General features: G+C 60.6%; 1 protein-coding gene across 3 annotated transcripts in view; it reads left to right on the forward strand.

The window, feature by feature from the left end:
- Positions 1 to 12755, forward strand: part of HGS (hepatocyte growth factor-regulated tyrosine kinase substrate) — a 13317-nt gene extending 562 nt beyond the window's left edge. For 2 of the 3 annotated variants that reach the window (XM_004275570.4, XM_049702582.1), the window contains exons 2-22: positions 1084 to 1168; positions 1492 to 1567; positions 1940 to 2032; positions 3532 to 3655; positions 4754 to 4806; positions 5229 to 5297; positions 5972 to 6096; positions 7132 to 7210; positions 7277 to 7375; positions 7464 to 7559; positions 8222 to 8260; positions 8338 to 8478; positions 8579 to 8638; positions 9139 to 9349; positions 9690 to 9862; positions 9937 to 10077; positions 10160 to 10337; positions 11055 to 11188; positions 11274 to 11393; positions 11551 to 11640; positions 12056 to 12755. In XM_004275570.4, the coding sequence (XP_004275618.1) occupies positions 1084 to 1168; positions 1492 to 1567; positions 1940 to 2032; positions 3532 to 3655; positions 4754 to 4806; positions 5229 to 5297; positions 5972 to 6096; positions 7132 to 7210; positions 7277 to 7375; positions 7464 to 7559; positions 8222 to 8260; positions 8338 to 8478; positions 8579 to 8638; positions 9139 to 9349; positions 9690 to 9862; positions 9937 to 10077; positions 10160 to 10337; positions 11055 to 11188; positions 11274 to 11393; positions 11551 to 11640; positions 12056 to 12166 (2297 nt within the window). In that variant the 3' untranslated portion in view covers positions 12167 to 12755. The other variant, XM_049702583.1, reaches the window with a different exon arrangement.
- Positions 12756 to 12918: the final 163 nt, after the last annotated feature.

Raw genomic sequence — 12918 nt, forward strand, 5'->3', positions numbered from 1 at the left:
CCTGCGCCCTGTGTCCCCACTGGGCTCCCGGAAGCGCCCAGGGCTAGGAAGGCGTTTCCTCTGTTTTCTGGGGTGGATAGCTTATCCTTCTGAGCCTCCTGGAGGTCACAGATTTTAGGAAGGAAAATCGATTTTTATGGGCAAGCCCCCACCACTCCATGAAACCGTGTGTGCTCTGTGTTTGGGATCGGTGCTCTGGGTACTGGAATGGTCAACCCGAGCCTGCCCTCCTTGTTCCTTGAATATGGTTTTAGAGGGACCTCAGATGAGGCGCCTTTCTTGCTCATTGAACATACAGGCCGAGGAGCTCAGCTTATGAGGTTGTTCAGGCCTTCAGTGGTTAGTCCAGAAGTTACTCCCAGATCCATGTTGACCATTTGTACAACTCCAGGGAAGATGGTACTGGCTGGGCTGGAGAGCAACCCCTGAGCAGCACATCTGTGTGTCTGAGGCCACAGCGACATAGACTAGAGGTGGTAGCTGGAGAATCCTTGGCGGGTCGATCCTGTCTGCGCCTCACAAAACACGTGAAACAGAGCACTGGGGTCTCTGCTGCATGCCTCTCCAGCCATGCCTCAGCTGAGACCTAATCAAATAGGTTAAGCTTCTGAAAAACCAGGGACTCTGAGGGATGAGGCAGCAGAGTTCTCTTTGTTGAGAAACAGCTGAGTATAGTGTTGAATTCTGGCTTTGCCCCAGCAAGCTGTGTGACTTCAGGCAGTGACCTCACCTCTCTGTTTCAGTTTCTCTGTCTTCAGAGAAGGTGGAAATACCACCTAACTCTTAAGGTTGTGTGAGAATTGAGTGAGTTCACGTAAAAATGTTTGGAACAGCACTTGGCATGTAAAAAGCTCACAACAGCGTTCTCCATTGTTATTTTCCAACCTGTTTGTCTGTCTTTCAGGAAGGACAGTGCTTTCATGGTTATTATCAGGTGTCAGGAGCATTTTCAGTAGTTTTCTGTTTGGTCCAAATGTCTAGAATGGGAAGGGGGCAGTCCCTCCTGCCTGTTGCTGAGGTGGGGGGCCACCTGGGGAATCACAGAGCAGGATGAGCCCCTGTAATGGTGAGTTTCTGTCTTAGACAAAGCGACCAGCCAACTTCTTCTGGAGACCGACTGGGAGTCCATCCTCCAGATCTGCGACCTGATCCGCCAGGGGGACACGCAGTAAGTGCTCCCTCAAAAGCAATGGGGTGGCCACCCCGTGGACTAGGGTTGCTTGGTGTCCGCTCATCTTCCAAGATCCTGCCCGGATGGAAGCCAACCGTGTTAGGCCCTGGTGGAGGACTGTGTGGTCTGTGTGCTGGGGTTTTTGAGATCTTGGGACGATTAAAGGACTTTCTCTGTACAGCTTGGCAGGGCACAGTTACCTGGACATTTGCCTGGGGGGTGTCTCAGGGACCAGATGGTGGGTGGGCTTTTCTCAGTCTTAGAGGCTGTTTTCTTTCTCTTTTTCTCTTTTTGCTTTTATCAATGCCTTTTTCTGTCAGAGCAAAATATGCAGTGAGCTCCATCAAGAAGAAAGTCAATGACAAGAATCCCCACGTGGCCTTGTATGCTCTAGAGGTAATCAGACCCTGTACTCCAGGTGGCACTGGTGGGGATAGCAGGGATGGGCGCACCGCCAGAAGTGGAGGCACTGGGGCCGTGGGGCAGGGCTGGGAGCAATGCCTCAGCTGTTCCACCTGAGGCTGACATGTGTGGGCCCTGAGGTTGACTCCAGTGTCTGTCCCTGGTGATAAAACACAGAGTTAGAAGAAGCAGGTGTACCCCTGGCTGCTTCCTGCCTCAGAGGCTGTAACGCGGGCTTTCTTGTCCGGCTGGGTGGCCTGAGGGCCGTGTTGAGGCCTGCCTTCTTGTGGGGAGGTGGGCCTGTCCAGGACGGGGAGTTCCTGCCCTGACCAGAGACTTAAGTCTACCCCACCTTGGGGCCTGCAGGTCATGGAGTCCGTGGTGAAGAACTGTGGCCAGACGGTTCATGATGAGGTGGCGAACAAGCAGACCATGGAGGAGCTGAAGGAGCTGCTGAAGGTGGGCACTCTGTGGGGAGCAGGGAGGCCCAGACTGGGGTGCGCCACCACACGGGCTTCTTGGGGCTTTGCTGGTGGGAACAGTGCCAGGTGCTGGAGGGCTGGAAGGCGAGTGTTCGTGGTCCCTGCCTTGTGAGGTCAGGCCTTCCCAGAAGTCAGCGGGGCTGCATCTGGGGGTGTGGAGGAGACCCCACTCCTCCTGCAAAGTTGGGAAGGCTTCCTGGGGGGCAGGAGCTGAGTCTTGAAGGGCAGGGGTTGCTCACTGAGCAGTGGAGAAGGTGGGGAGGGAGCTGTGTGCCATGGGCAGAGGTTGTAAGTGGAGGCCTGGGGTCCCCAAAGGCTCGGGTAGAATTCTGAGCAGGGAGGCACATGAGTGCTTGTGGAGGGAGAGTTAGGGAACAGCAACAGCAGAGCAGGGACGCCAGGGCAGTGGGTTTTACGCGCCTCCCAGCCCCCCGTGGGTGAGGGGCATCCCACGGAGCTGAGGGTGTGGGTGCCCTGGGTGGCAACCAGGGAGTGAAGCCCCAGCACCAACTCCGCCGCCACTGTGGCCTGGGCCCTTTGGGCGCCTGTGGGCCTCACAGCCAGGAGCCCGTCTGGGGCTGAGCTGACGGCGGGGCTTCTCCAAAGCCCTGACTGGTGACTTGGCCAGCCCCTGCTCTGGCCTGGGTGACAGCAGAGGAGTTAGAACCCGCCCTCCTTGTCCTGGCACAATCGTGTCCTGTTCACACTGTACATGGTCTGAGTCCTCACAGGGGCAGGGCTACCGGAAAGGGGTCCGCTGACCAGACCCCGATTACAGGGGAGAGTGGGAGCCCTGGCGCGTGAGCTGTGCTTGGTGTCTTGAAGCAGCTTCCTTGACCCGCCATCCTGAGCATCGTGTGTGGATAGGCTCCTGAGAGAGCTCTAGAAATGTGGTTGTCTGTGCTTTAGCTTGGTGGTGGTGGTGGCTCTGTATGTGGGGAACTTTCTGGAGCCACTCCCCCGCCTGCCCGCGCTGCCTATGACTGGAAGGAGGGGGCCAGCCGACCGTGCATCTGCTTCCTCAGCCCAGGCCTGATTGGCTCTGCCTGTCAGAGGCTGGCCTTAGCTGGCAACAGAGTGGGTTACAGGCTGAGGAGCTCGCTAGGCAGTCAGTGTCCTGTAGGGCACGGTGATGGGGTGGGAAGAGGCAGGTAGTTACGGGGCAGTAGGGGTTTGAGAGCCTCCACCTGAGGGATGCGCAGCTTCACCTAGGCGGTTAAAGATAAGTCCAGGTCCTGAGTGGGCAGACAGGTGCAATGGATTTGTCCTTGGGGACAGGGCTTCCTAAAGTAGGCCTGGGTCTGGGGAGTGGGTCACTACATGGCCCTGGTGCCCCACTTGGGGGACCCGCCCAACCTCTGCCAGCCCCAGTTGCTCGGAGTGTTGGGGTCTTGCCAGCTGCTTTTTCGTGCCGAGATGTCTCTTTGGCACCTGCCTCTCCCAAGGTTCTTATCTTCTTTCCTCCCTTCTCCACAGAGGCAGGTGGAAGTAAACGTCCGAAACAAGATCCTGTACCTGATTCAGGCCTGGGCGCATGCATTCCGGAACGAGCCCAAATACAAGGTCGTTCAGGACACGTACCAGATCATGAAGGTGGAAGGTGAGTCAGGGTAGTAGGGAGCAGCAGGGTCCAGCGCCAGGCCTGGGACATGCCACCAGGAGGTGAGGGGCTGCCCTGCACAAGGCGGGCCCAAGGGTGGCTGTGCCCGCCCCGTGCGCAGTGGGGGAAGCACTGTGCTCTGGGCACAGCGGAAACTCCTAGAGAGTTGTAAGTGGGGGTGTGGCAGCTGAGGTGTGCTTCTTAAGGCCCACTGCGCGTTCCTCCCGGCTGTTGCGGTGCCAGCGGAGAGGTGGTGGGCTTTGGCAAGGAGGGCGGTGGATTCAGGCCTTGTTTGGAGGATTTGCTGGTGCTCTCACCAGGCATGGAATGAGAGGGCTGGGCTGGGGCCTCTCCCACCTGTGCTGCGGCGGGGGAGGGCAGGTCCTCTGGCCCTGAAGATGAGGCATGGAGTGGGAGCGGGGGCAGCGCCTGCTGGCCACGGGGTGGGCAGGACCTTGCAGACACTGTGATGAGGTCGGTGAGCTGGCCTCAAGCTCCGAATCCCTGGACCTTATACACGAGAGAGAACGCGCAAAGCTTTACGGGGGGGAATTCCCTGCCGATTCAGTGGTTAAGATTCCAGGCTTTCACTGCTGGGGGCCTGGGTGGACCCCTGGTTGGGGAACTAAGATCCCCATAAGCCACACGGCATGGCCAAAAACAAAAACAAAGCTTTCATGGGATTCCCAAGGGGTCCATGTCTCAAAAAACAGCTTAGGAACTCCAACTTTTAAGAGCTCTGGGAAGCATGCCTGGCTGGGGTGCGGGACCAGGAGCCAGATGGACTGGGGAATGTCTATGAGGCCTTAATGAGGTGGGAGCAATGCCTGGCTCTGTGTGTGGTCCCCAGGACAGAGCGGCCTGTGGGGAGCCACCCCAGCTGGGGGGCGGGCCGGCTGAGCTGTGCCCCAAGGCGCCCTTGCCCAGTGTGGGGTCGCCGTGCCTGCTGCCCCGGGGCTCTGGGCTCTTCTGTCTGTTTGGGGAGGCAGATGCCAAGAGCTAGGATGCAGCCTCAGGGCAGATGGGTTCGGGCACGTGAGGCTATGGGCCTCGCCCACTAGGCAGCACTTGGCGGTAACAGCGGCCTCCTTTCTCCAGGACACGTCTTTCCGGAGTTCAAGGAGAGCGATGCCATGTTTGCGGCGGAGAGAGTGAGTTCACGGGGTACTGGAGGTCTAGGAGTTAGGCTGCTTTGAGAAGGCAGAAGGGAAGCCCTGGGATCTGGGCTTGTTGGCAGCAGGTGAGCTGCTGATCTGTCTCAAGAACGAGAAAGCTTGACTTTTTTCAGTAGAATATGCAGCTGTGTCTGCAGGTTGAGACAGGAACCCAGTTCAAGGTGCCTTAGGGCTGTGGTTCCCACAGCCGTGAAGACAAATACTTATATGTCCCCAAAGCTGTGGGAAGGAAGTCTTGCTGTAAGGTCTTTAGAAAGAACGGAAGACTGTTTTGGAGGGGGATCCTTCCTCGAGTCATGCCTGCAGTGAGTTGGCTCCAGTCCCTTGCACACACCTGTGGGAAGCGGGGATCGGCAGGGAGGGCAGGGACTACGTGACCCGACTCTGCCTGTCCCCAGGCCCCCGACTGGGTGGATGCTGAGGAGTGCCACCGGTGCCGAGTGCAGTTCGGGGTCATGACCCGCAAGGTGAGTGCACCCGCCTTGGGGAGGGACCTGGCTCCACGCCTGGCCGGGGCAGACCCCAGGCCACCTGCTGTCATCACAAGGCCACCGCACCCACGCACGGGCCTTTCTGTCTTGGCTGGGACCTGGCAGTGTAGGGAGTGTGGTCACCTAGGGTTGGTGTCTGATGGTCAGTGCTGTCAGGGGAAGTTCGGGCAAGGCTGCACCCCTCTGGGAACGGGAGTATACCCCACGCCCGGGGCTGGGGGTTTGGGTCTGCGTTGCCTCGGCCAATAGCCCCTTGGCCAAGTCTCCTCAGCTGACTTGGCCTGTGCAGCTTGGACCCTCCCTCTTCCCACCGAAGCCCAGGCTGGCCATGGCAAAGGCTGGGGCCTGGGGCATCTGAGCAGACTCACCGGACTCACCGTCCAGCAAAACTCGTTTATCGGGACAGCTCATGCATGTTTTTTGTGAATTTTTCTTTGTAATTTGACTTCTTTTCCTCAAAGTGGAGGCTACAGTTGAGAGCTTGCAAGTGCACCCTGTTCCCCCAGGGCCTTTGTGGCCTCCTGGGCTTGCCTTCTGCCCACCCTGGCCTGGGAGACCCGGTCTGGCGCGTCCTGCAGTGGGCGGTGCTGGGCGGGGGGTGGGCGTGAGGGGTGGCCGGCCAGGCTGCCCTGACCTGTCCCGTGTCGCAGCACCACTGCCGGGCATGCGGCCAGATCTTCTGCGGCAAATGCTCCTCCAAGTATTCCACCATCCCCAAGTTTGGCATCGAGAAGGAGGTGCGTGTGTGCGAGCCCTGCTACGAGCAGCTCAACAAGTAAGTCCCCTTGGACACTGAGCGGAGCCAGCTTCTACCTTGGTAATCGGGGGCGGGCGAAGGAGGCGGGGGGAGCGGCAGACTTGGACAGAGCCCAGCAGGGCCCCCGGCTCTGAGACCTGCTAGCTAATTGCTCAGGTTTCTTTTTGTAACGTCTTAGTTTGGGAGTGACACTTAGAGAAGAGATGCAGGAACAGTCTGGAGACCACACACACACCCTGCTCCTCCCACAGCCTGGGTCCCTCGGCCCCATTGACTCCATCACACCTGCCCTCCCCGCATCTGCCTGCGTGTCCAGACACATACACGTTGTGTCCTGAACCAGTTGAGAGTGAGCTGCAGGCACCCTGTCCTCCTCGCCTTGACCTCCTACGTGCGCTTCCCTGGAGGAACTTTCCCCATGTGACTGCTGCCAGCTGTCGAGTTGGGGCATTTAGCATCAGCGTGGTTCTGACACCTACTGCCCAGTCCCTGTCCAGGGTTCCCGTGTCCCAGTAACATCCTGCGGCGGTTTTGTCCTGTCAGGACCCAGCCACCACATCAGTTTCCTAACCCAGCATGTTTTATCTGCTTCATTTTTTGTGACGAGGACGTCGCTGAGGGGCCTAGGCTGTTGTGGCACATCCCTAGGTTTGGGTCCAAGGTTTCCTCGTGGTTAGAGACAGGTTCTGGCCTGGGAGCCTGTGCTGTCCATCTGTCCCAGCATCAGTGACGGAATCTGATCCCTTGGTGAAGTGGTGTCTGCAGGCTGCTCCACCGGGAGGTCCTTTTCTGTGGAAAGCCGGAGCCAGGCGGGTGTTTGAGCCCCATTTGCACGAGGGGGAGCTGTAGCTTAGGCCAGTGACTTACCCAGGGCTCCACAGCCCAGAGGTGACAGCTGGTTTGAGGGTCCAGCTTTTCTCTGGAACGTGGTCTGTGGAACCCCCGTCTTCCTTCTGTGGGGACGTCAGAGGGAAGCCCCAGGCTGTGTCCTGAGAACTTGTGGGGGGCCAGGGGTACAGTGCCCAATAACGTACAGCGTCCTGTCTCCTCCAGGAAAGCGGAGGGAAAGGCTGCCTCGACGACGGAGCTGCCCCCGGAGTACCTGACCAGCCCCCTGTCGCAGCAGTCCCAGGTACTGCCCGGGCCTGCGGGGGTGCCTCAGCCCTGGGCCCGGCTCACCCTGCCCTGCCATCCTCAGCTGCCCCCAAAGAGGGATGAGACGGCCCTGCAAGAGGAAGAGGAGCTGCAGCTGGCCCTGGCCCTGTCGCAGTCCGAGGCTGAGGAGAAGGAGAGGATGGTGAGCCGGGGGTGGCCTCGCTGAGTCTGGGGCTGCCAGGGGAGTCCAGGGGCACCCTCGCGACACCCTTCTCCTGGTTCTCCTGCAGAGACAGAAGTCGGCCTATGCCGCGTACCCCAAGGCGGAGCCCACACCTGTGGCCTCGTCAGCACCCCCCGCCAGCAGCCTGTACTCTTCGCCCGTGGTGAGCCCGCTCTCCGGCTCAGCCCCACTGGCTTGGACCCCCTTCCCATGGTGGGGTGGGGAGGCGGGGGGGTGGTGCCCCAACCTAGAGGCACATGTCTCATGGGCAGGGGCAGGGTGCGGCCTGGCGCCCACGGGTCTCAGCTCCCTGGTCGGGACCCTTGTGGGATAGAGGGCACTGTAAAGGCTGGCGGTCTCACTGTCGAGACCCTGGTCTCTTTCACACCCCCAAGAGCAGGAGGAGGTGAGAACCCCTGGGGTCAAAGGGGCTTTGCGTTTTTCTGGCCTTCAGTGGGGCCGTCACAGGTCTGCTTTTTGGGGATGGACCCAGCCTCTCTTTGGCCTCAGTTCTCTTTGTAAAAAGGGGGTGGGTGGCAGGTGGGAGAAAAGGTTTAGAAAGTCACTTGCAAACTCTGCAGGGCTCTGTGGGTGGGGCTGAGAACAGCCCTGCCACCTGCCCACCTGTACCTGTGGTTCGTGGGAGGGCTGGTGGGGCACCACGCTGCGCCCTTTCTACGGTTTTGGAGCCCCTTGGGGTTCAGACAGGCTTTGGCCAGCCTCTAGGGTCCACTGTCATGGCTGCGTCATCCAGGCCTCCTGAGCAATGGCCAGGGTTGCTGCTGCTCCGGCCTATGACGCCTCACACCCCCCACATCTCCCCAGAACTCGTCGGCGCCTCTGGCTGAAGACATCGACCCCGAGGTGAGGACACCCTGTGTGTGGTGCTTTCCCCTTGCTGCCTCCTGGCCCTTGGGAGTGACCCCCTCTTGCCTGTGCAGCTCGCCCGGTACCTCAACCGGAACTACTGGGAGAAGAAGCAGGAGGAGGCTCGGAAGAGCCCCACGCCATCTGCACCAGTGCCTCTGGCAGAGCCCGCTGCCCAGCCTGGGGAGGCACACACAGTCCCTGCCAGTGTGGAGGTAAGGGGGCTGCTCTCAGGCTCCTGGCCATGGTCCCTTGGGAGGGGGCTGCCAGGATAGGCCAGGGGCGGAGTCCCAGTCACTCTCTGGTGTCTTCCAGACTTCCCTCCCGGAGACAGACCCTCAACCTGTAAATCCGGCCGGAGGCCCCTTTAGTGAGGTAAGCCATGGCTCCCTCCTCAGGCTGGGGGCATACTTGGCCTCCCGGAGCGCAGTGTGCTAGGCCCTGTCCAGGCATCTATCAGGAGGGCCGAGCTGTGTCCTCAGTGACCTCCTGGAGGCAGGCCATTGCAGCTCATGGCTCTCCGTTGAACCTCGCTGGGCTGGCTGTGGGCCAGAGCTCGGCTACTCGCGGCCTACCCTGAATGGATTGGAATATTCTGGGGCTCTGCACTTTGGTGCCCAGGGGAATAAGAGGCTAGAGCCAGGACAGCCTTGTCTCGGCCACACTGCGTCTCTGGGTAAAACCCAAGCCTCCCTGGGCCTTAGTTTCCTCACATGTGAACCGGGTGCTGAGGGTGCCCCTTGCAGACCCACCGGGAGGACCAAGTCAGATGTGCAGCAGGTTCGGAGCTCAGCGGCCAGATGGTGGGTCCCTGCCCCTGCTCGGGGACCTGGGGGCCAAGGAGGCACTCAGCCAGACCCCCTGTGCCCCGGCAGCAATACCAGAATGGGGAGTCGGAGGAGAGCCACGCACAGTTCCTGAAAGCCCTGCAGAATGCCGTCACCACCTTTGTCAACCGCATGAAGAGCAACCACGTGCGGGGCCGCAGCATCACCAATGACTCAGCCGTGCTGTCCCTTTTCCAGTCCATCAACGGCATGCACCCCCAGCTGCTCGAGCTGCTCAACCAGCTGGATGAGCGCAGGCGTAGGTGCCGCACACACCCTCCCGGGCGTCCCTCCGGGGCCACGGGGGCTCCCGTCAGGGGCCGGCCACATCCCCTCGGGGCAGTGGGTGCCCTCCGCCAGGCGTCATCAGGCCTGGGGTCGTGTGGGCAGGGCTGCCCTGAGGGACCTTGGGTTCTACAAGAAATAGTCCCAGTGGCAGGAAACGTCCCACTGAGCGCCGGACAGTCAGCTGGAGGAAGTGTGTGCGTGCGTGCGTGCTTGCCCACCCACCCTGGAGCCCTTATGCCAGCTGTGCCCTGTTGACAAGCGCTCAGCTGGGGAGCCATTGCCAAGGCCCCCGCTCTGCCCTCTCCCCACAGTGTACTACGAGGGGCTGCAGGACAAGCTGGCGCAGATCCGTGACGCCCGGGGGGCACTCAGTGCCCTGCGGGAGGAGCACCGGGAGAAGCTGCGCCGCGCAGCCGAGGAGGCCGAGCGCCAGCGCCAGATCCAGCTGGCCCAGAAGCTGGAGATCATGCGGCAGAAGAAGCAGGTGCGGCAGCGGCGGCCCAGTCCTGGGGGTGTGGGGGGCAAAGCCAGCACTGACGGCTGCCTCATGGCCCACAGGAGTACCTGGAGGTGCAGCGGCAGCTGGCCATCCAGCGCCTGCAGGAGCAGGAGAAGGAGCGGCAGATGCGCCTGGAGCAGCAGAAGCAGACCATCCAGATGCGGGCCCAGATGCCAGCCTTCTCCCTGCCCTATGCCCAGGCACGTGCCTGCCACACGTCCCACTCCCTCCAGGCACCCTGGTGACTGAGAACTGCCCTGAAAGCCGTCTCTCTATCCCCAGCTCCAGGCCATGCCTGCAGCGGGGGGCGTGCTGTACCAGCCCTCTGGCCCAGCAAGCTTTGCGGGGACCTTCAGCCCGGCGGGCTCAGTGGAGGGCTCTCCCATGCACACCATGTACATGAGCCAGCCGGCCCCAGCCACCAGCGGCCCCTACCCCAGCATGCCTGGGGCCGCAGCAGGTAACGGGTGGGGGGGGGCGGACGGGCGGAGGGCCAACAGCCCAGATGAGCCCCGGACCACTATCCCTTTCTTCTTTTATTATTTCAGTGTGATTTCAGAGTTACAAAACAGTTGGCAGGATGGTACAAAGAATTTTTCAGATTCCCAGACATTTCCTTGTCAGCACTTGCCCTCTCCACACACACTTTTTCTTCTGACCCAATTTAGGGTGCACGGCAGGCGTGACGCCTTTCACTCCTAGAGGCCTCGGTGCATTTGCTAAACCAGGATGCTCCCCACGGCCTGGGTACAGATGCCGGAACAAGGGCTCTGAGGCCGTGTTGTGACTGTGTCCATAGCCGGCTCAGCTCCCACACAGTCCCAGTACCCCGTTTGTGCCAACAGGAAACCCGTCACATGTTTAGCTGTCCTGCTTCTCTCACCTCCTTTAATCTAGAATGTTCCTTGGTCTGCCCTGGCATTCTGTGACACTGACTTCCCAAAGAGCACTGGTCTGTCATCTTGCAGACAACCCCTGTTTGGGTGTCACTGGTCTTCAGAGAGTGTGACATTCTGGGGGTCCTTTGCTATCTTTGTTGATTTCACTTACTTTCGTTTCGTGAGAATGTGAAACACAAACTTGGTTCCAAAAGTCATAAAGAGAAGGAAAGGTCAGAAGAGGGCCCCCGCCGTCCTCGCCACTTCGGGGTGGTGAGCTCTTTCCTCTTTTCCTCCAGATCCCAGCATGGTAAGCGCTTACATGTACACAGCAGGGGCCGCTGGCACGCAGGCAGCCCCTCAGGGCCCCACCGGGCCCACCACCAGCCCAGCCTACTCATCCTACCAGCCCACTCCCACGCAGGGCTATCAGGTAGGTGGGAAGGCCGCCCCCTCCCCTACAAGGCCACTGGGGCAACTGGGCTCAGCCTTCTTCCATTGCCTCCTCCTCTCCATAGAACGTGGCTTCCCAGGCCCCGCAGAGCCTCCCGGCCATCTCCCAGCCTCCACAGTCCAGCACCATGGGCTACATGGGGAGCCAGTCAGTGTCCATGGGCTACCAGCCTTACAGCATGCAGGTGAGAGGTTGTGGGGGCATCGGGTGGGGGCAGTGCTGGGCAGGCTCCACTCTCTGCTCATCGCCCCACGTCCCCTCCACTGCTCTCTCCTCACTGGTTGGCGTTTATCTGGTTACAGAGCTCCTTTCTCAGTGTGGGGTTGTTTTATCCTCCACAGAATCTCATGCCCACCCTCCCCGGCCAAGACGCACCTCTGCCGCCCCCGCAGCAGCCCTACATCTCGGGGCAGCAGCCCGTGTACCCGCAGGTGAGCCTCTCCCGGGGCCAACACCATGGGTCATGACAGGGGACAGGTTTTGCTGTGGACCCCCCTCAGCAGCGGGGCTGCCCTGGGAAGTGCAGCCAGTGTGGGGCAGGACGGCTTCTCTGCGGGCAGGACCAGGACAGACACTTAGCAACACCTACAGGTGCCAAACCACGCATTTACTAAAAAGCCCAAGGTCACATCATCTCCGGTCCACAGACATGAATCGGGAACACCTGGGGTCTGGGCTCTGCTGGGGACAGGAAGAGTGCAGGGAGTCGGGAGGGTGGGCTCGAGGGGCCTGAGTACCAGGGCAAGGCTGGGATGTGGCGTGTTCTGGAGAGGAGCCGGTATAGGGTGGGGTGGCTGGGGCCTGGAGAGGGAGGACAGACTGATGGGCCATGTGTCCCCACCACAGATGGCGCCCTCTAGCGGCCCTCCCCAGCAGCAGCCCCCAGTGGCCCAGCAGCCGCCGCCACAGGGGCCGCCGCCACAGGGCAGCGAAGCCCAGCTCATCTCGTTTGACTGACCCCGGCTGGGAGCTCCCCATCCAGAGTAACACTACGGTTCTCCAAAACCACCGCCTCCGTCTCTAACTAGCGTTGTCCTTCTGCCTCGCTCTCTCCCCTCTGCGTGTAGTGTCCCTGCTCTGCACGGGCAGGGTGACCCTTCACCCTGGCCCTTTTCCGTCTTTGTCCTCACCTGCTGGCTTCTCGTCCCCCCCCAGGCCCCATCCTTGTCCCTGTCTTCTTGAGTTGGTGTCTGGCTCCTCTCCCCAGGGCTGGGCCTCGGTGGGGAGGGTGGTAGGGAAGGACTTTCTCTGAGAGGAAGCCCCCAGCCCAGCACGTCGGGTCCCGAGAGGGCCAGGTGGAATGGGGTCTCTGCCCCACACAGCTCATGCCCTCCCGTTCCCACCCAGGACACCTTAGGGCCTGTGGCCTGTGACTAGCATGAGTGCTCCCCAGAGTCCTCCCCTGCAGGCTGTCAGCAGGGGTGCTCTGGCCCTCACAGGAAGGGTGGGGCCTGTCTCCAGCTTCTCTGCTTCTGAGCCGTCATCTCATCCAGTGCCCTGAGTAGACAGAATGGAACAGTGATAATAAAATGTCTTTCAACAAGTATTCGGGTGTCTGCACAGAGAGGTGCTGAGCAGCTGGTCCAGCTGTGGACAGGGGTGTATAAGGTGCCTCCCCACAGGCCAGCTGCCCCTCGCCCCAGGCCCAGCTCCACAGGAGTCTCAACTGGTAGATGCTGCTCTGCCTTGAGATCTGCTGTTTTCCTCCC

Source organism: Orcinus orca, chromosome 19 (assembly GCF_937001465.1).
Source record: "Orcinus orca chromosome 19, mOrcOrc1.1, whole genome shotgun sequence".
Lineage (NCBI taxonomy): Eukaryota > Metazoa > Chordata > Mammalia > Artiodactyla > Delphinidae > Orcinus > Orcinus orca.